At 47.7% G+C, this 26988-nt stretch overlaps 1 protein-coding gene across 1 annotated transcript in view; it reads right to left on the bottom strand.

The window, feature by feature from the left end:
* mdfi (MyoD family inhibitor) overlaps window positions 1-7243 on the bottom strand; it is a 142834-nt gene extending 135591 nt beyond the window's left edge. The window contains exon 1 of the mRNA XM_086011735.1: window positions 6471-7243. Within this exon, the coding sequence (XP_085867861.1) occupies window positions 6471-6558 (88 nt within the window). The 5' untranslated portion in view covers window positions 6559-7243. The remainder of the gene's footprint in view (window positions 1-6470) is intronic.
* Between the last annotated feature and the right edge of the window lie 19745 nt (window positions 7244-26988).

Raw genomic sequence — 26988 nt, 5'->3', positions numbered from 1 at the left:
GTATAGAAGGTGGCCATTCGGCCCATCGTGCCTGGGCCGGCTCTTTGAAAGAGCTCTCCAATTAGTCCCACTCCCCCTGCTCTTTCCCCAGAGCCCTGCAAATTTCTTCACCTCCAGTATTTATCCTTTCGAAAGTTACTATTGAATCTTCTTCCACCTCTCTTTCAGGCAGCGCATTCCAGATCACAACTCGCTGCGCAAAACAATTTCCTCCCTGGATTTTTTGCCAATTATCTTCACTCTGTGTCCTCTGGTTACCGACCCTCCTGCCAGTGGAAACAGTTTCTCCTTATTTACTCTATCAAAACCCTTCATAATTTTGAGCACCTCTATCAAATCTCCCCTTAACCTTCTCTGCTCTAAGGAGAACAACCCCAGCTTCTCCAGTCGCTCCACATAAACTGAAGTCCCTCATTCCTGGTACCATTCCAGTAAATCTCTTCTGCACCCTCTCCAAGGCCCCAACATCCCTCCTAAAGTGTGGTGCCCAGAACTGGACAAGTTACATCTCATTGAAACTTATAAAATTCTAACAGGACTAGACAGACTAGATACAGGAAGGATGTTCCTGATTGTCGGGGAGTCCAGAACCAGGGGTCACAGTCTAAGGATAAGGGGTAAGCCATTTAGGACTGAGATGAGGAGGAATTTCTTCACCCAGAGAGTGGTGAACCTGTGGAATTCTCTACCACAGAAGGCAGTTGAGGCCAATTCATTAAATACATTCAAGAAGGAGTTAGATATATTTCTTAAGGCTAAAGGGATATGGGGAGAAGGCAGGGACAGGGTACTGAATTTGGATGATCAGCCATGATCTCATTAAATGGCGGAGCAGGCTCGAAGGGCCAAATGGCCTACTCCTGCTCCTATCTTCTATGTTACTCCAGCCGAGGTCTAACCAGTAATTCGCAAAGCTCTACCAAAACTTCCCTGCCATTCATAAAACCACAGTTCCCGTCGGTTACAGAACAGCATTGTCATAACAGAGTTACGTGCAGAAACCAATTGAACTAAACTTGTTTTCATTGGTCAACGGAAGATGGGAGGGAACTTGTAGGTCTTTCGAATGTTGAGGGGATTGGATAGCGCAGGTGAGGGCAGGTGAACTCGGAAATGTGACAACAGAACCAGAGGACGTGAGAATAAAGGTAAGGAGCATCAAGTGAGATTGGAGGTTAGAAGGGGCTTCTCCTCACAGAGCAGTGGGTGTGTGGAAGAGACGTTCAGCTAGAACAGCCAACACTGTGTCAATTAACACCGTTAACAAGGAGCTGGGGAGATAGCTGGTTAGGACCAGGGTTGAAGGTACTGAGGAGAAATACAGCTAGAGATGATCGAATGCCATGCGGAATATGCTGTCTCCTGAACTATTGGGATTGTGGCAATGGCACATCAAGGAAGACAAGGAGTCGAGGATGAATACAATTGGAGACAAGGTTGGGCAGGTACTTTGGACGATCACCTGATTTATTTTTGTGGAGAAACTTTTCAGAACCTTCACTGAGGAGATGAAGTGGGTGGTTGTGGAGATTGTGATGGAGCAGATTGGGTGTGGTCTGCGGAAGGTTGGGCTCAACAGTTGTGATGCTTTCCTGACCGGCCTTCCACCTTCAACCCTCCGTAAACTTGAGCTCATCCAAAACTCTGTTGCCCGTCTCCTAACTCGCACCGAGTCCCGTTCACCCATCACCCCCACTGTGCTCACTGCCCCGTGTCCTAACTCACACCCAGTCCCGTTCACCCATCACCCCCTGTGCTCACTGCCCCGTGTCCTAACTCACACCCAGTCCCGTTCACCCATCACCCCCTGTGCTCACTGCCCCGTGTCCTAACTCACACCCAGTCCCGTTCACCCATCACCCCCTGTGCTCACTGCCCCGTGTCCTAACTCACACCCAGTCCCGTTCACCCATCACCCCCTGTGCTCACTGCCCCGTGTCCTAACTCACACCCAGTCCCGTTCACCCATCACCCCCTGTGCTCACTGCCCCGTGTCCTAACTCGCACCGAGTCCCGTTCACCCATCACCCCCTGTGCTCACTGCCCTGTATCCTAACTCGCACCAAGACCTGTTCATCCATCACTTCTGTGCTCGCTGACCTAGTTCACAATACAATGGGGAAATGGCCATAAAATCACTGGTTAGGCCTCAGCTGAGGTGTGGTGTCCAATTCTGGATGGATGTCAAGGCCTTGTAGAGGGAGTAGAGGAGATTTACTAGAATGGTACCAGGGATGAGGAACTTCAGTTATTAATAACTGAAGTTCTGTGGAGAGACTGGAGAAGCTGGGGTTGTTCCCCTTAGAGCAGAGAAGGTTAAGGGAAGATTTAATAGAGGTGTTCAGAATGATGAAGGGTTTTGATCAAGTAAATAAGGAGAAACTTTCCACTGGCAGGAGGGTCGGTAACCAGAGGACACAGATTTAAGATAAAAAAGACTTGAAAGACTTGCATTTATATAGCACCTTTCACTACCTCAGGGCGTCCCAAAGTGCTTTACAACCAATGAAGTACTTTTTGAAGTGTAGTCATTGTTGTAATGTAGGAAACATGGCAGCCAATTTGCGCACAGCAAGCTCCCACAAACAGCAATGTGATAAATGACCAGATCATCTGTTTTGAGCAATGTTGATTGAGGGATAAATATTGGCCAGGACCCCGGGGTAAACTCCCCTGCTCTTCTCCGAATAATGCCGTGGGATCTTTTATGTCCACTTGAGAGAGCAGATGGGGCCTTGGTTTAACATCTCATCCAAAAGACGTTTAACTGACAAAAGAGTCAGAGGGGAGATGAGGAGACATTGTTTTATGCAGCGGGTTGTTGTGATCTGGAATGCGCTGCCTGAAAGGGCGGTGGAAGCAGATTCAATAGTAACTTTCAAAAGGGAATTGGATAAATACTTGAAGGAGAGATTTGCAGGGCTCTGGGGAAAGAGCGGAGGGAGTGGGACTAATTGGAGAGCTCTTTCAAAGAGCCGGCACAGGCACGATGGGCCGAATGGCCTCCTCCTGTGCTGTGAGATTCCATGATAAACAATTTAAAATAGAGTGCTGAGTTATATCACTAGGTCAGGAGAGTGTGAGTCAGATCATGTGATCCCTGGGGTCAAAGGATTGAGTTGGAAGAGAAGATGGAAGAAACTGGGGCTTTCCTTCCTGAATGGGGGTGAAATTGAGAGGGCCTTCTAGAGTACGCAGGCTATTAAACGGGTTAGACAAGTTAATGTCGAGCATTGGTTCAAGGTATGCCTGGATATTGGAACAACAGGGCACAGGTTAGAACTGGGCAAAGGACAGTTTAGGGCAGATGACAGGAAGGCTTTCCCACAGAGATCGACATTTGGAATGGGCTCTGAGTGGGACAGTGGCAACTCACTCATTCAACAACAACAACTTGTATTTATATAGCACCTTTAATAATCATAATAATAATAATAATAATCAACTTTATTGTCATTGTTAGTGCACAAGTGCAGTACAATGAAATGTAGGCTTGCGGCTCCTGAGAGTGTACATTTAGATTAAGACATTTAAACATTCAACATTAATTTGGCTTGTAATACATTAACATAAACATAAAGTGCACTGGCAGATGTGCAGGCTTTAGAGTTTATTTGTGGAGTTCAGTAGGATGACAGCCCTGGGAAAGAAGCAAAATGACCCAAGGTGCTTCACAGGAGCGATTATCAAACAAAATTTGACACCGAGCCACATAAGGAGATATTAGGACAGGTGACCAGAGCTTGGTCAAAGAGGTCGGTTTTAAGGAGCGTCTTAAAGGAGGAGAGAGAGGCGGAGCGGTTTAGGGAGGGAATTCCAGAGCTTAGGGCTCAGGCAGCTGAAGGCACAGCTGCCAATGGTGGAGCAATTAAAATCGGGGATACGCAAGATGCCAGAATTAGAGGAGCACGGAGATCTGGGAGCTGGTTAGATGATGTGTTTGGGGAGGATGCAAGACTTTGGTCTGGATGGATGAGCTAAGATGGGGCCGCATGGCCCCCTGAAATGTTGGACAGTTAGGGGAGCATGGGGGGATGGGGGGGGTGGTGGTGGGGCAGGTTCTCGGTTCAGCAACCCTTTGGATGTAGTTGGCTACCTCACCTTGGTAATCAGGCTCAAGAAAGGAGCATCATTGCATGTTGGTAAACAGAGTCAATAAATACTGCCAATTAAGAGCGAATGTGCCCCGGATGGTTTGGCAATCCTTAAATAGAAATGAAAACAGTAACACCTCTGCTGGTAACAAAATATTCTCTGTAAATAAACATCTCGATGCCGAGTGTATTTCCCTCAGCACACTCTCCATACGCTCCTGTGTATAAATTTAGCATTAAGATTGGATTGTACATCAGTCAGCTTTTGGACTTTAATAAAGAGAGACTTGCATTCCTCCAGCACCTTTCATGACCACCGGACGTCCCAAAGCTCTTTACAGCCAATGAAGTACTTTTTGAAGTCACTGTTGTAATGTGGGAAACGCGGCAACCAATTTGCACACAGCAAGCTCCCACAAACAGCAATGTCATAATGACCAGATAATTTGTTTTAGTGATGTTCGTTGAGGGATAAATATTGGCCCAGTACACCAGGGAGAACTTTTATGTCCACCTGAGAGAGCAGACGGTACCTCGGTTTAACGTCTCATCTGAAAGACGGCTCCTCCGACAGTGCAGCACTCCCTCAGCACTGCACTGGGAGTCTCGGCCTGGATTAGGTACTGAAGTCTCTGGAGTGGGATTTGAATCCACAAATTTCTGACAAAGAGGCGAGAGAGTTCCATCCACTGAGTCACAGCTGACACTTGCTCAGATTCAGCCCATAAACAGTTAAATTTCTCACCTCCGTGGATCCTCACATCCATTCAAATCGCACTCACCCTGCAATGCTCACAGACAGAATATCCAACATTTCACCCAAAATATAAAGGAACTTTTAAGTGTTTCTTGTTTTCTACCATACAATTTCAGTAACTTTCAAAAATCAAGTAGGACGCAATCATGTTAATGTTTTGTAACTGAGCGTGTGAGTGTCTGGGTGTGTGTCTGGGGGGGTGTGAGTGTCTGGGTGTGTGTCTGGGTGTGTGAGAGTGTCTGGGTGTGTGTGAGTGTCTGGGTGTGTGTCTGGGGGTGTGGCAGTGTCTGGGTGTGTGTCTGGGGGTGGGTGAGTGTCTGGGTGTGTGTGTGTCTGGGTGTGTGTATGTCTGGGTGTGAGAGTGTCTGGGGGTGTGTGAGTGTCTGGGGGTGTGAGAGTGTCTGGGTGTGTGTCTGGGGGTGTGTGAGTGTCTGGGTGTGTGTGTGTCTGGGGGTGTGAGAGTGTCTGGGTGTGTGTGAGTGTCTGGGTGTGTGTGAGTGTCTGGGTGTGTGTGAGTGTCTGGGTGTGTGTCTGGGGATGTGAGAGTGTCTGGGTGTGTGTGTGTCTGGGTGTGTGTCTGGGGGTGTGTCTGGGGGTGTGAGAGTGTCTGGGGGGGTGTCTGGGGGGGTGAGTGTCTGGGGGTGTGAGAGTGTCTGGGGGGGTGTCTGGGGGGGTGAGTGTCTGGGGGTGTGAGAGTGTCTGGGGGTGTGAGAGTGTCTGGGGGTGTGTCTGGGGGGTGTCTGTGTTTCTGTCTCTGTGTGTCTGTCTCTCTATAGGTTTGTATATGTTTGTAGGTTTGACTTTATTCTCTGCTGTGTATCCATCCCTCATTGCTCGGATTCCTTATCTGCACCTTTCTGTCTGTTCAGGTGTCCATTAGTTCGGAGTCAGTAAATGTGGACATCTTTGTTGAGAAAAGTTGGAAATACTCAGCAGATCAGGCACCAGTGTCGCTGTGTGCATATTTATGTTCTACATGTGTCTCTGTGTCTGTGTCTCTCCGTGAGAATGCCTGTGTTGTGTGTATCTGTATTGTGCCATGTTTCTTGGGGTGTGTATGTCTCTAAGCACTATGTTCCTCACTGTGTCTCTGTGTGTCTGTCTCTCTCTGCCTGTGTGTGTGTCTGTCTCTCTGTCTGACCCTGTGTGTCTGTCTCTCTCTGCCTGTGTGTGTGTCTGTCTCTCTGTCTGACCCTGTGTGCGTGTGTTTCTGTCTGTCTGTCTGTGTTTTTGTCTCTGTCTGTCTGTGTGTGTGTCTCTGTCTGCCCCTGTGTGTCTGTCTGTCTCTCTGTCTGACCCTGTGTGCGTGTGTTTCTGTCTGTCTGTCTGTGTTTTTGTCTCTGTCTGTCTGTGTGTGTCTGTCTCTGTCTGCCCCTGCGTGTTTCCGTCTTTACCCGTGTGTCTGTCTGTGTGTGTTTCTGTCTGTGTCTGTGTGTATCTATGTTTCTGTCTCTGTCTGTGTCTGTCTGTGTGTTTCTGTCTGTGTCTGTGTCTGTCTGTGTTTCTGTCTGTGTCTGTGTTTCTGTCTGTCTGTGTTTCTGTCTCTGTCTGTGTGTTCCTGTCTGTATCTGTGTCTGTCCCTCTCGGTGGCTCTGCGGCCGCTCGGCCCTGCTCCTTACCTCTATCCCGGGACGCTGGGCTCCCGGGTGCCGGGGGCTCTGCCTCCTGCTCTGTGGAACTGCAGCGTTTGCTGTTACCTCGAGACATTGAGACATCTGGTGCGGCTGGAAACGGGATCCCGGTGAATGAAGAAAGCGGCGACCACTCGTGAAACAGTCCCTTTAAATCTGTTCCACACAATGTCAGAAAATAATGAGCAACTTGTGCAGGCTCGCAGCTTAGCTTGGTCTGGGGTTATGGGATGTCTCTCTGCCTTCACCCGCCTGAGACTTTCGCTCCAAGTCTGTCCTCCTCTGAATGAATCATGCAGGATTTCTTTTTAAATCTTTTGTAAACCTCATCGATTTGATTGAGTCAAAGCAAGTTTTAATGGAAAAGTTCAGAAAGTTCTTCAACTTTAACTTAACAAAAACTTTTTTAAAACAACTTTTTCTTTCCAAACTTACTGCAGGTTTACTCTCCCAGGAAGGTTCCTCAGCCCCTTTCCTGTGTCTCTGGTCCTCCCTGAGCTGCTGTGGGTGCCTCAGTCTGGAGCTGGTTGTAGATGAGTTTCCCGCAGAGTTTCCTGGCCCCTCACACTGCGCCTCTCTCCCCCTTTCTCTCTCCTCCTGAAGCCAGGGGCGGAAATCGCCTGGATTTCGGATTTCTCAGTTTCCTCCAGCAAGACCGACGCTTCCAGAAGAAATCTGCAACTCACTCGAAGTTTACCCAGTCTCAGGGAGAGGAAAACACACAAACAAAGCCGACAGCCAATGGACTGCGTGGCTGCGAAACCGAGTGTGGCCAGGGAGATGAATCATCAGAGGGAAAAAGTTAGAATCAATTATTTGTTCTTTAATATTAATTAACAATGGCCACCCTGGCACTTTCAGCGGTCTGTCAAGTTTAGGAAGAGAGGGGAGAATGTCTTTTAACAACTCATTCTCAAGATTAGCCAGAGATTCTCAGGATTTCCAAAGCACACAGTATATGCAGACAACCCCGAGTGAGAAAAGGTTCTTTCAGTCCATTAGTCCCACTCCATCCAGAATCCATCTCTATGGTGGATCTCCCTCCCACACCACCCTCTGCACCCTCTGCACCAGAGAAAAAAGAAAGAGCTGTTGTTTATAAACCACCTTTCATCTCCTCAGGACCTCCCAGAGTGCTCCGAAAACAATGAAGCACTTTTTGAGGTGTAGTCACTGTTGTAATGTAGGGAAACACAGCAGCCAATTTGCGCACAGCAAGCTCCCAAAAACAGCGATGTGATCATCGGTTAATCTGCTTTGGTGATGTTGGTTGAGGGATAAATGACGGTCAGCACACTGGGCCAAACGCTTTGTACCTCCTTGAGCAGTGCCATAGATCGCCTCAGTCCATCTGAACAGACAGAGACGGGGCCTCAGTTTAACGTCTCATCCGAAAGACGGCACCTCTGACTGTGCAGCACTCCCTCAGTACAGCACTGGAGTGTCGGCCTAGGTTATCTCAGAGAGGGACTTGAATCCATAACCTCCAGACTCGAGGTAAGAATGCTCCCCACTGAGCCGCAGCGGCTCTTTAAGGGCTACTTTACCTGAACAAAACTTTCACAAATTTGTCCTCTAACATTTCTTCAAATAATCTCAGGAAAGATGTAAAGACCTTTGAACGGGTGCAGAGGAGGTTTACCAGGATGTTACCAGGGATGAGGGACTTCAGTTATGAGGAGAGGTTGGAAAAGTTCGGACTGTGAACAGAGAAGGTTAAGAGGTGACCTAATAGAGGTTTTCAAGATGATGAGAGGTTTTGATCGAGTAGAGAGAGACACACTATCCCCTCTGGCGAGTGGCTCAATAACCAGAGGTCACAGATTCACAATCATTGGAAAAAGATCCCGATGGGAGAGGAGGAGAATTATTTTCACTGAGAGTTGTCGGGATCGGGAACGCTCGATCAGAAAAGGAGGTGGAAGCTGATTCCATCAATAATATTTAAAGGGAGTTGGACGGGTTCTGGAGGATGAAGAACTCACAGGGTTACGGACAAGAAGTGGGTGTGGGACTGAGCGCGACAGCTCTTTCAAAGAGCCGGCACAGGCTCGACGGGCCGAATGGCCTCCCTCTGTGCTGTAGGTTTCTCTGATTCTATGAATTTTGAAAAACAACTGAGCAGAAACTGCTAGAAGCTAAAGAATAATATTCCAGCAGTTCAGCTGACTAAACGGTACTGATGCGTTCCGGGAAATTAGGTACACTTACCTGCTCAGCCGCACAATCTGCCCTCAGGCAATGGAGTTAGGAATAATGGGTAAAAATATCAAGGCCAAGTCTTTGGAGAGGCTGAGGTCTACAAAACCTTTATTGGAGGCATTAAAAGATGTGCCGATGGGTACATTTAATAATCTTGTGAAATATGTAATTTTCTGTATTTTTTTATTTAAGAAAGATCTTGCATTTCTTCAGCACCTTTCATGACCTCAGGACGTCCCAAAGTGCTTTACAGCCAATGAAGTACTTTTTGAATTGGAGTCACTGTTGTAATGTAGGAAACACGGCAGCCACTTTACACACAGCAAGCTCCCACAAACAGCAATGTGATAATGACCAGATCATCTGTTTTTTTAGTGATGTTGATTGAGGGATAAATATTGGCCCAGGATACCGGGGAGAACTCCCCTGTTCTTCTTCAAAATAGTGCCGTGGGATCTTTCATGTCTATCTGAAAGGGCAGACGGAGCCTCAGTTTAATGCCTCATCCAAAAGGCGACACCTCCGGCAGTGTAGCGCTCCCTCAGCACTGCACTGGAGTGTCAGCCTGGATTTTTGTGCTCAACTCACTGGAGTGGGACTTGAACCCACAACCTTCCTGATTTAGTAGGCGAGAGTGCTGCCCACTGAGCCACAGCTGACACTTGACATTTTGTTTAAAACAATATTTTGCACATTAGAAATTTCAGCTACTGAGGAAAAATGGTGGATGAAAATTTTCAGACCTCATTTTGAGTGAGACAGGGAATAGTTATAGATTAGTGTAGTCGGATTCCCATCGAATTACAAACTAGTGGTGTTAGGGAAACACTAACAGTAAGTATAACAGGCAAGTGTGGACATTTTAATATAGCAGAACCCGCAGGAAATGATCTCGTTGAATGGCAGACAAAGCTCTAGGGGCTGAATGGCCTACTTCCTGTTCCTATGTTCCTCTGAAATGTTTACATAGAATATTCCAATGGAATACAGACCTACATTAGTATTTTAGTATATGATAGATAGATAGATAGATAGATAGATAGATAGATAGATAGATAGATAGATAGATATTTTCTCTCCACAGATGTTGCCTGGCCTGCTGAGTTTTTCCAGCATTTTCTGTTGTTATTTCGGATTTCCAGCATCTGCAGTATTTTGCTATCATAGATAGATAGATAGACAGATGGACGGATGGACGGACAGACAGACAGACAGACAGACAGACAGACAGATTAAAATGTTTTGAGACTTGTTCCTAACATCGTGGGTGTTGTGCTTTGTCACACATTCTGTGTCACACTTAAAAAACATATAAAAGAAAAAAAATCCAGTAATTTCCTGTTGGTTTCTGGTGACCTTGGTAGCTGCCCGAGAACAATTAGCCTCTAATTGACCCGAGGAATCCACAGCAATTAGACCCTGGTGCCTTAAAGAGATGCAGCAATCACACATAGCAGCAGCTTAGCAGCAGAATAATACATTGCTGGCTCTGTTTGTTCACTTGAGTAGTAACGAGTTCAGTCTTCTGGTTATAATCATTTTATTCTTTAACTTCAGCATAGAAAGCAATTTACAAGTGAAGTATAGTCACAGATAGATCACGCAAATCTAGGCTGCTTGAACAAAGAAAAAACTAATATTTATACACTGTTTTCTTATCAAACTGGAGCTGGTATTGCCTAATGCAGTAGTCTCTGACCACTACACAGTCCAGAGACACAAGTCTACATTTTCTTCAACATACATCAACAACGTTAGAAGCACATAAAAACACCGTGGCCTTGCTGTGGTAAGCATAAACCTTCTAGTCTCTAGACTTTCTTATCCTAACATAATATTTCTAATCGAAACATTCTACAGTATTATGAAAATATCTAAGGCCGGTTGGTTGCGAACACCGGCTGTTGCTAAGTGAAATCTGTATCTCTCTCTCTCTCTCTCCAATGATACCAACCACATTTTTTCCATGTATCGAATGAACTAAACATGAACACTTTTCAGAAGCTGAATTAACCGAATTCCATATGCCAACCATTCTCTCTCTCTCCCAAAGCTTCAGATTTAAAATTCTCATCCTCATGTTAAAATGTATTCATAGCCTCAACCTTCCATATCGGTGTAACCTCCGTGATCCCTACAACCCCCAAAACTCCAAACTTTCTGTTCCTCTGATGGACGACCTTGGCTCAGAGGTGGCCCTCGGATCTGGGCAGAAAGTCTAGCCGTTCAAGCCCTGCTCCAGAGGCTGGAACCTTTCGGGCTGGATTTTGATCCTGGGGCGGGCTGGGGTCGTGTAATCCGCATTTCGTGTTAGCCACCCGATTCTAAATCGATGTGGGAGAATGAAGCCATTTTAACTTAATTGGCCAATTGAGTTCCAGCGTGTGGGAACCCATGGCCAATGAGTTTTTCCAGTCTGAAAGTCGTCTCCGATGACATCATCATTCCTGCTGCATTTAAGGTCTGCAACAAGCCTTGCTTCTTCTGCAGACTGCCAACCTTTTGGCCTTTGCAGTGAGAGGGACCTGCAGGAAGAATGGCCAGCCAGAGACCTAGGTCTGCACCCCGCTTCGATGACGTTGCCCTGCAGGCTTTAGTGGAGGGAGCAAGAGCCAATAAAGAGCTGCTCTTCCCTTCTTCAGGGAGGAAGAAGCCTCCCCAGCAGACCAAGGCTGTGTGGATCCAGGTGGCCCAGGAGGTCAACTCTTTGTTGATAACCCGCAGAACCTGGCTTCAGTGCAGGAAGAGGTTTCATGACCTTCTGCGCACTGGAAAAGTGAGTATGAATTTCCCATCACCCTCAATCTGATCCCCATTGCCTCTCCTCACCAGCACTCAGCTTTAGCAATCTCTTCCTCCACATCCCACTTGACACTGACATCCATGCACCCTTACCCATTCCCTCTCTCTATGGTCACATTCACCTAACTATTCGACTATGCAGCCCTCACGCTCCCTATCACTGTGATGCAATTACAACTTACAACACACAGGGAGGGCCCTTGGTCTAGCCACCTCACTCCATCTTTGTCTCCATCTAAGCATCTATGCTATGGATTCTCTACACACACTCCTTCATTCTCACTCAAACTCCACTTGTCTCCCTCATTGCAGGAAAAGAGAGCTCACAATAAGAGGGAAAGAGCGAGGACAGGAGGAGGGCCACTCTCAGTAGCCCAGCTCACCACCTGGGAGGAGGCGGTCCTGGAGACCGTGGGAGTGGAGGAAGATTCCCAAGTGGGGGACGGACAGACGGGCACATCACAGCAAGCTGGTGACAGAATAGTTTTCCATCTCTCTCAATGACATTGCATGAGTCGCTGATAATGATTCTGAAGCTCTAACAGATGGACTTATGATCATCTGCAATATGCAATGTGCATGTAACCTTGGCATCACATCTCTGACTTTCCTTTACTCCCCCACAGGACCATCGCAAGCACCCGTCCCCACTGTCCAGGAGGAAGAGCCTGAGCCTCAAGACTCCTCAGAGGAAGCTGCAACCTCTGAGGGCGCAGCGTCAGCAGAATTCAGCGCACCCAGCACCAGCGCAGACACTCACACCTCAGTGGGAAGATCGCGAGATAGAGTAGTGTTGTCACCTGGTGTATCACAGCTCACAAGTGAGCATCAGCAGATTGTGGAGACAGGGACAGCAGTGGAGAGTCCTAGTCAGAGGGCGCAGGATTCTGCCAGCTCGGCTCAGCAGCATGTCGACCCTTTGCCTCTGGGTCCATCCAGAAGAAGAGCGGTGCTGGAACTCCAGGAACAGATGCAGGAGTCTCTGGCAGGTTTTGTCTCCAGGGTCGCTGCGAGTGTGGAGCGAATGGAGGAGTCCATAGCGAACATGAGCAGAGCCTTTGTGGAGTCATTGGCGCATGAATGCATCACCATGGAAAGGATGGTAACCTCCACGGAGGTGATAAATCGCCAGAGTGCAGAAAACATGGTGAGCGTTCAGAATAGACTGACATCTCTGGAGGAGCGATGGTCATCTATTGAACAGAGAAACCAGACCTTCATGGAAGTCCTTCTGAGTAGGACTGCCAGTGCAGATATGGGTCCCCATGGCCCCCCTGATGTGCAGCAAGGTGCTCTCAAGCCACTTGCAAGCGCTGAGGGGGACCTGACCCATGAGAGAAAAGTTGGTGGCAGGCATCAAGGAAGTAGGGGCTCCTCTCCAAGCACACACACTTCCATGCCACTGTAGAGCCCTTGGTCAGAGCCCCACCAGAGTCCACACCCAACTGAGATCGACGTCTCAACCCCTGCACAGCCGCAGGAGCAGCAGACTGTTGACGAGCCCTCACAGGTTCGCAACCCCAGAGGATGCCTGCCAAAGGTGTCGAGACAGGAGCAGCAAGAAAGTGAGTAAGGGGCCTCCACATCTGCTGAAGCCACAGGGGAAGCACCACGTAGGAGCACACGTAAGAGAAAGATACTACACAAATAGTCACAAGGGTAGTCACTTGGGTGAAAGTTGATGTTTAATGTTAAAAAGCCATCAGATGATTACTGTAAATAAAAAATCTGATGGCTACTGCTGTAGTTGTGGCGTGTGTCATTTTGCGAATGGGACTTCCACATTGAGATCTTAGGATTACTTGCAATTGTCAGTATGGTGGAATCCGAGCTTCAAACACTGAGACACATCAGGGAGGGGGAGAGTTACCTGGACTCTGTGTTTCAGGAGGTAGTCACACCAATTAGAGTAATTAATTCAGATGTAGTCCGTGGCCAAGGACAGGATGGTGTGACTAGAAGTGAGGCAGGTACGGGGATCCAGGAGGTAGCGTTGGAGGAGCCGCAGCCCTTGTTCTTGTCCAACAGGCTTGAAGCTCTTACTCCCTGTGAGGATGGGAACGGGGACTGCTGGGAGGATGAGCAACCTGGCCACAGCACCGTGGAGCAGGGGGCCATTCAAGTGGGGGGAGTTAAAAGAAATGTTGTAGTGGTAGGGGATAGTATCATTAGGGGGATAGATAGGGTTCCTTGCAGCCGAGAGCGAGAGTCCCGAAGGCTGTGTTGCCTGCCCGGTGCCAGGGTTAAGGACATCTCCTCTGGGCTTGAGAGAAACTTGGAGTGGGAGGGGGAGGATCCAGTTGTCGTGGTCCATGTTGGTACCAACTCTTATGTTCATTAATAAATAGACATTCTTATTATGAACACAGCTAGCTTTTGCTAGACACTTTTATTGAGCACATGTGGACTAGGTACAGTATCTATAGAGGCATCCATCTTGACTGCTGCCTTGTGGGTAGCCTGGTGCCTCATGGGTAATGTAGTCTTAATATACATACAGCTGGGTAGTGTAGTCTTATATACAGCTCTACACAGCTCTACGGCTCCACCTAGTGTCCACTATAGAATGACATGTTATTGATCATTACATCCCCCTTTCTTTGAGGTTTAACAAAATCAATATCAATCAACTTTCAAGAAAACAATAAAGATAATATCAGTAACACTTTTGTTAGTGCTCTATAAACATAAACATTTTCAAAACAGTCAACACATTTTCAAAGCTTTACACTGTACTCAAAGATTAAGTCTATCAGGCTTTTTTACTTCACGTGTGGATCTTCTCAACACGGGTAAGTCTGATGTGTCTTCATGAGATTGTTCTGGTGGTGAATGACAAGATGCAGTTGCAGCATTGTCATCAATCTGGTCTTGAATAGTCTCTTGTGTTTTTAGGAGGGAACGGCGGTTCCTCCTGAGAATCTGTCCTTCCTCAGTTCTAACAGTGTATGACCTTGGTCCTACTTCCTCAAGAACTGTAGCTTTCCTGTTCCATGCCTCTGGATCCTCAATCCTGACAACATCATCCCTTGTCAATGGTTTTAGAGTTTTGGATGACTTGTCATAGTATGATTTCTGTTTCAGCTTTAACAGTTGAAGTCTCTGTCTCAGTTCCTCACTTTGCTGTTCTTTTGCACAGCAGGGTAGTGTGGTGCACAACTTGCGACCCATTAGTAGTTCAGCAGGTGAAGAACCACAGTCTAAAGGTGAGGCTCGGTAGCTCAGCAGGGCGAGTTAAGGATCAGACTTGCTTTCTGTCACTTTCTTCAGTAGCTGCTTGAGAACTTGAACACCTTTCTCTGCCTTACCATTTGACAGAGCATACAAAGGACTGGATGTGATGTGCTGAAAGTCATACTGTGCTGCAAACTGTTGCCACTCCTTACAGTTGAAGCACGGACCATTGTCGCTAACGGCAATCCTGGGAATTCCATGTCTGGCGAAAATGGATTTCACATGCATTATGACACTGCTTGCTGTGGTGCTTGAGAGCAGCACCATCTCAGGATAGTTAGAATAGTAGTCAATCACTATTAGATAGTCTTTACCATTTAAATGAAAAAGGTCCATACCAACCTTTTGCCATGGTGCTGTTGGTATGTCAGCTACTAGCATTGGTTCCTTTGCTTGTTTGTTTTTGTGTTTCTGACATGTCTCACATTTGCCTATCATGTTCTCAATGCCCTTATTTATGCCAGGCCAATAAACAGTGTCTCTTGCTCTCCTTTTGCATTTTTCAATTCCGAGGTGTCCCTCATGAATCCTTTTGAGCATGTCTTGATGTAGAGCCTGTGGAATGACTATTCTGTTCTGTTTTAGTAATAGTCCACTTGCGACACTGAATCCTGACCTTATGTGAAAATATTTTGGACAGGAACCTTTTGGCCAACCATGATGAATGTTCTCTATTACTGTTTGTAATACTGTATCTTTTACTGTTTCTTCTGCTATTTGCTTTGATTTTGTGTCTGACACGGGCAGCGCAGCAGTGACCATACTCACATGAACATCCACGTCTTCCTCAGTAGAGCTCACATGACTCATTGTGGGTGCTCGGGATAGTGCATCTGCTAACACTATGTATTTGCCTGGTGTGTAGATCAGTTCAAAGTCATATCTTTGCAGCTTCATCATGTGTCGTTGAATCCTTGGAGACATCTCATTCAGGTTTTTTTTTATGATGGCAACCAGAGGGCTGTGGTCTGTCTCAACTGTGAAGGTGGGAAGTCCATATATGTAGCCATGAAACTTTTCTAGTCCAACTACCAAGCCTAGACATTCCTTTTCAATCTGGGCGTATCGACACTCAGTATCAGTCATAGACCTGGAGGCACAGGCAACAGGCTTCCAATCTTCACCCTCTGCTTGTAGCAAGACCGCACCTAGGCCATATTTTGATGCATCCGTTGACACTTTGATTCTTTTTGTTGGGTCAAAGAAGGTGAGTACAGGTGTGGTTGTCAGCACTGTTTTGAGGTTTATCCACTCTTGTTCATGTCTTTCTGTCCATGCGAACTCATTTGTTTTACATAGCAGGTCTCGCAGACAGGCTGTCTTGGCTGACAAGTTAGGAATGAACTTTCCAATGAAGTTTATCATCCCCATGATGCGTAGCACACCTTTTTTGTCAGTGGGTCGGGGCATTTTGAGTATGGCGTTTACTTTTTCCATATCTGGCTCTATTCCTTTACCAGATAGATTATCTCCTAGGAAAGTGACTTCCTGGACGCCAAACTGACACTTGGCTTTGTTGAGCTTCAGTCCATTCTGGCGTATGCTCTGTAGCACTTTAGTCAGTCTCTCATTGTGTTCTTTCAGTGTGGAGCCCCAGATGATGTCATCAACATAGACCCGAACTCCTTCTAGACCTTCAATTATGTGTTCCATTGCTCTATGAAAGATTTCAGATGCAGATATTATCCCGAAAGGCATTCTGAGGAAACAATACCTGCCAAATGGTGTGTTGAAGGCACAGTATTTGGTGCTCTCTTCATCCAGTTTTAGTTGCCAAAATCCTTGTGAGGCATCAAGCTTTGTAAAGTATCTGGCACCTGACATTTCACTGGTGATTTCATCTCGCTTGGGAATCTGGTAGTGTTCACGTTTTATGTTTGCATTTAAGTCCTTTGGATCCATGCATATTCTTAGATCATTGGTCTTTTTCTTTACACATACCATGGAGTTAACCCAGTCTGTTGGCTCTTTGACTTTCCTGATGACTCCTAGTGTGGTCATTCTGTCCAGTTCATTCTTGAGCTGGTCACGCAGGGGTGCTGGAACTCTTCGTGGAGCATGTACCACTGGCTGAGCATCCTCCTTTAGCTGGATCTTGTAAGTGAATGGTAGAACTCCAAATCCTTTGAACACATCCTGGAAATTATTCACTACAGAATCCACCGAGTCATCTGTGTAATGATCAATAACATGTCATTCTATAGTGGACACTAGGTGGAGCCGTAGAGCTGTATATAGCTGTATGTATTAAGACTACATTACCCATGAGGCACCAGGCTACCCACAAGGCGGCAGTCAAGATGGAAGCCTCTACAGATACTGTACCTAGTCCACATCTGCTCAATAAAAATGTCTAGCAAAAGCTAGCTGTGTTCATAATAAGAATGTCAATTTATTAATGAACATAAGATGGTACCAGGAGTGGGGTAAGAGGTAGCTATTCACAGTGGCAGAAGGTGGGAAGTGGTGTTCCACAAGGATCAGTGCTGGGATCACTGTTGTTCACAATTTACATTAACGATTTAGACTTTGGAATCAAAAACACAATTTCTAAATTTGCAGATGACACCAAATTGGGGCGGATGGTCAATACTTAAATTTTTTTTTTTTTAAATTCGTTTATGGGATGTGGGCGTCGCTGGCAAAGCTGGCATTTATTGCCCATCCCTAATTGCCCTCGAGAAGGTGGTGGTGAGCCACCTTCTTGAACCGCTGCAGTCCGTGTGGTGAAGGTACTCCCACAGTGCTGTTAGGGAGGGAGTTCCAGGATTTTGACCCAGCGACGATGAAGGATCGGCGATATACTGAAGAGGACTGCAACAAATTACAGGAGGACATTCTTATTATGAACACAGCTAGCTTTTGCTAGACACTTTTATTGAGCACATGTGGACTAGGTACAGTATCTGTAGAGGCTTCCATCTTGACTGCCGCCTTGTGGGTAGCCTGGTGCCTCATGGGTAATGTAGTCTTAATACATACAGCTATATACAGCTCTACGGCTCCACCTAGTGTCCACTATAGAATGACATGTTATTGATCATTACAATCTTTATTGTTTTCTTGAAAGTTGATTGATATTGATTTTGTTAAACCTCAAAGAAAGGGGGATGTAATGATCAATAACATGTCATTCTATAGTGGACACTAGGTGGAGCCGTAGAGCTGTATATAGCTGTATGTATTAAGACTACATTACCCATGAGGCACCAGGCTACCCACAAGGTGGCAGTCAAGATGGAAGCCTCTACAGATACTGTACCTAGTCCACATGTGCTCAATAAAAGTGTCTAGCAAAAGCTAGCTGTGTTCATAATAAGAATGTCAATTTATTAATGAACATAAGAATCTGGTCTGCTTATGGCACAGTTTATACGGTAGACTCTCTTGACCAGTTCTAAGTCCTCACAAGCTTTGTCACCCAGAAGTGAATCAAGTCTTTCAGCCACAACAGAAAACATGAGATGGTGCACTTTGTCTTTGACTGTCACTTTAAGTCTGCATACACCTAAGCTATCTATTTTCTGTCCATTATAGTCCTTCAGTAGTACTGACTTTTTCTGTATTTTGGGCTTTTCTTTCATATTGTTAATGTCACTCATACTGATTAAGTTTGCTTTTGCCCCAGTGTCTAGTTTCAAGGTAACTAATGCTCCATTTACCTGCAGTGGGATCATCCATTTGTCCTCTTTTACTGCATTAACTTTATGTTCAGCATTGTCCATTTCTGATGGCTGCACATTTTCTGTATCCGTTTTGATATTGTCACATGACACCATTCCTACAAAAAATGTCTCACTTAAATCAGTGTCCTCAATTACATTAACTCATTGCCCTTTCTTAGTTTTTACTTTTGAGAAGCATTGTTTGGCAAAGTGATTCTTTCCATTACACTTTGTGCACATTTTTCCAAATGCTGGGCATTGTCTTAACTGGTGTTTGTAACCACAGCGTTTACAATTAAAAATTTCATCCTCCGATTGCTTTTCATTTCTGTTCTGCCCATGTTTCTTCCCCTTACAGGACACAGCACCGACAGCAGCATTATCACTCATTACAATCGCATCATTATTGATTTCACTGAAAGTCTTCGCGTGCTTTCGAGCTAGCTCGCTGGCTTGGCATATTTTCACTGCATTTTCCAAATTTAGTTCGGTTTCTCTCAACAGATGTTCCCTGACTTTTTTATCATGAATACCAAACACAATCTGGTCACGAATCATGGATGATTTCAGCTCAGAGAAATTACATGTCTGTGCTTTCAGTTTCAGATCAGTTATAAAGCTATCAAAAGTCTCATTTTGCTGCTGTGTCCTTGAACAGAACATGTATCTTTCATAGGTCTCATTCTTTTTGGCAGAGCAATGTGCATCAAATTTTTTTAGCACACCTTCTAATTTTTCTCTGTTCTCCTCTGGATTAAATACAAATGTATTAAATACCTCCATCGCCTGTGGGCCTGCAACCATAAGCAACAACGCTATCTTCCTTGCATCTGGCTTTGTACTGAATCCGATGGCTGCAATGTAGAGTTCGAATTGTTGTTTAAAAGTCTGCCAATTGTAGTCGATTTTTCCTGTGAGTTTCAAACGCTCTGGTGGCTTCAAATTCTCCATGTCGCTTTTCACAATTTTCAGCAGATCTTCACCATCCTGGTACCATCTTATGTTCATTAATAAATAGACATTCTTATTATGAACACAGCTAGCTTTTGCTAGACACTTTTATTGAGCACATGTGGACTAGGTACAGTATCTATAGAGGCATCCATCTTGACTGCTGCCTTGTGGGTAGCCTGGTGCCTCATGGGTAATGTAGTCTTAATATACATACAGCTGGGTAGTGTAGTCTTATATACAGCTCTACACAGCTCTACGGCTCCACCTAGTGTCCACTATAGAATGACATGGTATTGATCATTACACCAACGACATAGATAGGACAAGGAAAGAAGTTCTGCTGAGGGAGTTTGAGCAGCTAGGGGCCAAATTAAAAAGCAGAACCACAAGGGTAATAATCTCTGGATTACTACCTGAGCCATGTGCAAATGTGGCTAGGGTAAATAAAATTAGAGAGTTAAATGCGTGGCTCAAAGACTGGTGTGGGAGAAATGGGTTTTGCTTCTTGGGACACTGGCATCAGTACTGGGATAGGAGAGAGCTGTTCCGTTGGAACGGACTTCACTTGGCCAGTGCTGGGACTAGAATCCTGGTGAATCGAATAATTAGGGCTGTAGAGAGGGCTTTAAACTAATTAGTGGGGGGGAGGCTTTAAGAGAGTGAAAAATAAAAATGACAGCGGAGAAGGCAAAAGAGCAAGGTAGCAGTGGAGGAATTAAAAACCAGAGCGTGTCAGGAAGGGACAGAATGTATAATGATAAAGGTAAAGTAGTAAAAGGGGTAAAAGCAGGAATAAATTATCAGAAAACAGGTAGTTAACAGGCAGTTTTTTTTGGCTAATACCTATTTTGAGCCCTGAAGTGTGGGCTTCCCGACGGCTCTGAACCACGCCAGGGTCAGCGAGGCGGGCAGTCGGTCTGCAGGTGTCGGAGGGGTCGAGATGTCCAGTGTGCAGGTGAGTAATGGGTGCATGTGTGCAGAGGTAAGTGTGTGAGGTGTGTGTAAAGTGTTTTAATAAGTTTTACTTACCTTTACTTCTTCCTGCAGGCTTACTCCCTTCAGGTCTCAGAGTCCCTCAGCTCACCGGCACAGAAAGCAGAATGGCCGCTGAACTGTCAAAAGCTGCAGCATTCTGCTTTCTGGTCAGGAAGGCTTTCTAGTTGAGTCTCGAGTAAAGACAAAACTTAGACAGATTGTCAGTGATTGACAGCTTCACAGAGCCGTCAAACGATGACATTTCATCTGCCAAAAGCTCTTGACAGAGGAAACGTCACTCACTGACATCACCTGTAACTGACTTTCCCTTAATTGGCCTGCTGAGCCCGCTGGGCGGGCTTAACAAGGTCAATCAAGGGAAAATAGCGTGGGTTGGCCACAAGTCGATGGAGGCGGGACTGAAACCCAACAAGTGGGAGTCCCGCCTCCAAAAGCTCCCCATTGACAAAATCCAGCCCACAGTGTCTGACTTCGGAGGCGAGAGTGCTGCCCACTGACACCAACATTAAAAGGAGGAAAGCAGGTTATATCTAGTCCCAAACAGAGCAATGGAAGTTTGCTTTGTGCCAGTTGTAGTTATACTGTTGGCTGCGCAGTGCTGGAAATACTGCAAACTAGGGATGACTTCACACCACTGGTAAAATGTGACGCACAGTCAGTTCACACACCCGGTATAAATTGCGCCTCCTGTTGCAAAACCGAAACAGCTCCCATGCAGCTGATAGCAACTCCCAAAGTGTGGTTACCGGCTCCATGCAGCTGGAGGCGGGGCAGACCCTTTGCCCGCGTTCCTGGGACTGCAAACGATATGTCTGCCCCCGAGAATGACCGAATAACAGGTGGCAGCCAGTAAAGTGACATAAGAAAGAATTGAGGCATTGGTCCAGGTGATCGGCACGCCAATATTTTTAAACAAAGCAATGACGCCCAGGGAAATATAAGTTATACTATCCCGTGTTACACTACACTGCGTGTGGACAAACATTTAACAGACCTACTGGAGAGCAGGGGAAGAGCACAGAATAATGGATGAACAATACACAGAAACCCCAAACACCGGGGAAACTGCAAAAAGTTAAGTTTTGGTCTTTCGGCAATCTTATTTCCCCAGTGTACCCTCAGCATCTCTTGCCCCCTGTATTGCACCCTGTATATAATATAATAACACACCATGTGTTACTGGGTATAACACCCTGTATATCTATATGTATAAAATGGTCCGTCTGTCTTTCCGTCTGTCTTTCCGTCTGTCTTTCCGTCTGTCTGTCCGGCTATACAATCAAAAGTTATAGAGCGTACCTACACATATGTTATATCAAAAGAAAGCTTATCATTAGGGGACTCTAATAGGCATATTTACTTTTTGGTCAGACAAAAATTGTTCAGACAATATACAAAAAAGGTTCAAAAAACAGCAACATTCCGCTCATTAGCTTTGAGTGATGTGATGGTTGACCAATCGTACAGGGGATTAACCTGATGGTTGACCAATCGGTGCATCAGGGGGGGCATTTCATTGCATGTGTGGGTGGGCCTAATCCTTCTGAGCTGAGGTGAGTGGCCGCCATCTTGATTCCTAACTATTCATTTATTTTTCCCACTTTCTGCGTGTTTATTTTCAAATCTAGATTTCCAGCCAAAAAAAAGTTGCTTTTAAAACACAATAAATTGTTTTAAAAAAAATTTAATTAATTTGTAAATATTTTCTCTAACCTCATTAATTTTCCTACCTTTCACCCTTTTTTTTCCCTCTTGACTCGCTACCTCCGCCGGGCGCCGCAACCTTCCAGGGTTACCCTGCCTGCAGGCCTCGAAGCCTCGGCCTCTCCTCCCCAGCCACGCCCGAGCTAGGCACCTCCTGTCCCGCTCAACAAGCGGCCCGCGATCGCCGCCATCTTTGTAAAGGCTGGTGGGGCGGGCCTGAGCCACGCGTAGCCACCACCGCCATCTTTGTAAAGGCTGGCGGGGTGGTACGGATTTCCGCGGAGCCATCGCCGGCTCTGGGCTCGGGTGCTTTGTGGCCTGTGGACAAACGGCGGCTGCGGAGCTCGGGCTGCCCGGGGCGCTGGGCTCGGCTGGGCCATGTCTGTGTGGGTGACCGAGGCCCCAGGGCCTAGCCTTCTCCAACCGCCGCCGGCAGCACAACTCTCAACACTGGCAGAGGGGAGAGGGTCTGCTGGCTCCCCCCTCCCTTTCCCCCCCCTTCCCCCCTCCTTCCCCCACACCCCCTTTCCCCCCACACCCCCTTCCCAACCCCCCTTTCCCCCCTCCCACACACCCCCTTCCCCCCTTCCCCCCCACACCCCCTTCCCACCCCACTTTCCCCCCTCCCACACACCCGCTTCCCTTCCCCCCTCCCCCTTCCCTTCTGCCCCCCTTCCCTTCCCCCCTTCCCTCCCTCCCTCCCCCACCCCCCTTCCCTTCCCCCCCTTCCCTTCTCCCTTCCCTTCCCCCCTCCCGCTCTTCCCCTTTCCCTTCCCCCCTCCCTTCCCCCCCACATTCCCCCCATTCCCTCCCCCCCATTCCCCCCTTCCACCTCCCCCTTCCCCCCACCCGCCCCTTCCCCCCACCCCTTTCCCCTGCCCCCCTTCCCCCACTCCCCCCTTCCCCCCACCCCTTTCCCCCACCCCCTTCCCCCCACCCCTTTCCCACACACCCCTTCCCCCCACCCCTTTCCCCCACCCCCCCTTCCCCCACCCCCCCTTCCCCCACCCCTTTTCCCCACCCCCCTTCCCCCCACCCCCCTTACCCACCCCCTTCCCCCCACCCCCCTTCCCCCCTCCCCCCCACCCCTTTCCCCACCCCTCCCCCCCACCCCTTCCACCACCCCTTTCCCCCACCCCTTTCCCCCCACCCCTTTCCCCCACCCCTTTCCCCCACCCCTTTCCCCCCACCCCTTTCCCCCACCCCTTTCCCCTTTCTCTCCTTCCCTCTCTCTCTCCTTCCCTCTCTGTCTCTCTCTCCTTCCCTCTGTCTCTGTCTCTCTCTCTCTGTCTCTCTCTCCCTCTCTCTCTGTCTCTCTCTCTTCCACCAGTCTCTCTCTCTCTCTCTCCCCCCAGTCTCTCTCTCTCTCTCTCCCCATCTCTCTCTCTCCCTCTTCCCCCCCCCCGTCTCTCTCTACTCCCCCCAGTCTCTCTCTCTCTCTCTCTTCCAACAACAACATGCCCTCAAAAAACCCTCGGCACCACCGGGCACTCCAGCTAGTATTATATAATAACACACCGTGCGTTACTGGGTATAACGCTCCTGTATATATTATATAATAACACACCGTGTGTTACTGGGTATAACACTCTGTACATATTATAAAGTAACACGCCGTGTGTCACTGGGTATAATGTTCCTGTATATATTATATAATAACACACCGTGTGTTACTGGGTATAACGCTCCTGTATATATTATACAATAACACACCGTGCGTCACTGGGTATAACGCTCCTGTATATATTATTAATGATGTGTAGCCAGGGTCCAGGTTGACAGCAGAATTAGAGGGAAATTAACAGCCTGGTGTGTGTCACAGAGGGATTAATTTGGAGTTGGGAAGCAGTGTTATGGCACTACTGGGCTCCCAGTGTATCCTGCAATAAATTTGCACTTCCATCAGGCCTTGCAGCTAATAGGAACACCTACTTGTTAATGTTTGTAACACGGTCCTGTTGTGTTCACACCAGAAAAGTAGAAAAGCCTGAAATCTAACACGAGGACACGTCAACACTTGATCATAGGGTCAACCACAGAGAAAGTTTCAAGTTAAAAACATCTTATTGTTTTCTGTGTTAAGTTTCAGTTGCGTATTGAGGTGCTGGTGAATCGGTTTGGCGGGGGTGGAGGCTGGGGTGGGGGGTTGTGCTTGAAGAAGAAACAATAATGTTGAGTTTTGTCACTAACCCTAATTTCTTCCCCTGGTGTCCTGAAGGTGTGGACTCTCGCTGGAGAATGATCTCACAGGTGTCAGCTGCCCTCTGCTCTCTCCGCCAAGCGTCCATTCTTCATGAGCCATGTTAGGAGCTCTCACTCTTCATTCCAAGGTGAATAAAACTGATCACGTGAGGGATTGAGCTTCGCTTTGGGATGCAAAGGAGCTGCATCGAGGAATCAACAAACACACCCCAGATTGTGTTGTGTGTTCCTGGCGAATGAGCCCTCATGCACGGGTACAAAAAGTAATCAAAAAGGCCAGTGGAATGTTGGTCTTCATCTCAAGGGGTTGAAATACAGAGGAACAGGAGGAGGCCATTCAGCCCCTCGAGCCTGTTCATCCATTCAATGAGATCATATATCCAAATTTGCTGATGACACAAAGATAGGCAGCATTGTAGGCAGTTTCTGCAGATCCTCGTTCTCTATCTCACCTGGGTTCCCCTGACTCTGCACACTATCTGTCACACCAACCCTGGTTCTGATCCTGCACCTCTCTACGAGGTACGACCGAAGGCTGGAGCAAACTGTGCGGGTACTCCCACCCCCCCCCCTCCCTTATGTGTCAGAGTGTCTCCAACGACTCTGAGCCAGAGAGATTCAAGGCGGAGACATCTCCTGCAGACGTGTTCGCTGGGGAGAAAGGGGAGGAAGTGATGCTTCTTGTAGGGAACCTTGTTCAGCAGTGCCTGTGGGGGGGAACGAGATAGGACTTGGGGTGGTGGGGGGGTATGGGGGGAGAGGGGGGGTGAAGCTGCAGTGATCAAGACCTGTTCCTCCTGCTCCATATTCAGGTCAGCACATTTTAAAACCTTACCTTGTTGGTTGTGGCCTGCAATGGTCATTTTACGGACGGGCTGTTAGGCCTCGTGTAGCCCTGGTTATCCTGTGCTGGCATTGGCTCCTCAGGGCAAACTAATCTGACAGTGGGGCCTCAAACAGGCGTTAGGCCCATTCCATAGAATTACATTGAGCAGGATTTTAATTGGGCCATGGAGGCGAGATTGGAGGCTGTAGGGGGTTTTGCTACTTGCTTTGGCCCGTCAGTTATGTCTCCGGCTGCCTTATCTCTGAGCGGTTCGGATCGCTCACCCCGATATAGACAAACGAGCAGACCAGTGGTTTGGTACAAAGAAAACCAACATTTATTAACAGAGAAAATAAGATAACAATACGATACAAAAGGATGATATGAATGCAGTAAACTTACACTTAACAGGGGAGGAGAAACGAGGGAAAATGGCTAAAATGACAATTCAGCAATCCCCTTAACTCCCACCCTCTACAGGGGGCTGGGTGACTCCTCCCCTGACGCACGCGACTGCGCCTGCTTGCACAGCCTGTGTACTTGAACTTGCTGCGGGCTGGGGATCTTTAACCTCGGGTTGGATCCCAGCTGCCTGCTTCTTCGCCTTTTCGGGTTTAAACAACTTACATTGTTTAATATAACTAGCAGCCTGCCAGTAACCCTGTTCTAAATTCTTTCTCCTTACCAGGGCGGCCTTAAAGGCAGGATCTTGGGCTTGGACCTGCTTTTCGTCCGGGGCCAAAGCTACCCCCTGTGTGCCTCCCTTGTCCCGGATTGCTGCTACCGGGCCTGCTCTACAGGGGTCCCAGAACTCTCCTTCCCTGTCCCCCTGCTTGGCCACCTCGTCGGTCTTTTGGTTACCCTCCCACGTGGTATGGAGGGATCCTAAATCTATGGCCAAAGGTTTTGACCTTTCTCCAGCCTGCTCGTTCCCTGTGGATCCCATTAAGCTAAATGGGACCTTGTTAGACCGGGGTGAATTGGTCAGGTCTTCTGAATGGACCACCGTGCTGGAAGCTCCAGTGTCCACTGAATATCTCCCCTGCACCGTCTTCACCCCCATCTTAACATAGGGCCTGCTCCCCTCAGCATTTTCGTGGGGACACAGGTCGACAGGCTGCGCTGGTTCTAGTCATTGCTGGGAGTTGGATGGGGCAGACGGGGTCAAAGCACTGGTGGTGGCTGCTACTTTCCCCTGGCTGGCCGGGAGGAGAGATCGTAGGGACTGTATCGACTCCAGTGTTGTGTATGTAATATGTGTGCTACTTTGAACCTATGGACAGGACTGCACTACTTGTTGGGCGTAGTGATACGCAGTACCACTCCTGGCCATAGGGGTATAAATAGTACTGTGGGTACTGATCCCCCTCAGTTCCCGCCTGTGGGCATGAAGTAAAGACCTATGTATAGTCCCTACCTCCAACCAGTAAAGACCTGTTTGAGTTATACGTTTAAGTCTTTGTGTTAATTGTTCAATACAATACACATACTTAACACTGGCGACGAGTCGGTTCGAACCCTGCGGCAGTTATTCCACAGCGGCTTCGTCCAAAGACAGGACGTTGAAGAGAGGTTCCAATCCTCAACACCCCACTGAAAACTGAAGGGCAGCAGAAATCCTGACAGCTTCCAGCGACTGGAAGCGACAGGCATTAGGACCCTGAAGCCCCCATAACCTCGTGGGTAAGCCAGAGCCCGGGAGGGCGCGAGCGGGTAAGCCAGAGCCCGGGAGGGAGCGAGCAAGAGCTGCCGAGCGGGTGAGCCAGAGGCCGGGAGCCGCTTCAAGCGGGAGGCGCTTAGCGGGCCAGCGATCGCACCGGTGATAAGGGCTGAGAACCGTTTCGGGCGGGCGGTGCACCAGCGATCGCACAGGAGATAAGAGCCGCAGTCGGGCTGAAAGTCAGCGACGAGAAGCGCGGGA

Source organism: Somniosus microcephalus, chromosome 18, assembly GCF_052327205.1.
Source record: "Somniosus microcephalus isolate GS21.2 chromosome 18, FLI_Smic_1.0, whole genome shotgun sequence".
NCBI classification, from domain to species: domain Eukaryota; kingdom Metazoa; phylum Chordata; class Chondrichthyes; order Squaliformes; family Somniosidae; genus Somniosus; species Somniosus microcephalus.
Note: the sequence above shows the minus strand (reverse complement) of the source record. Positions and strands in the feature narration are given on the sequence as shown.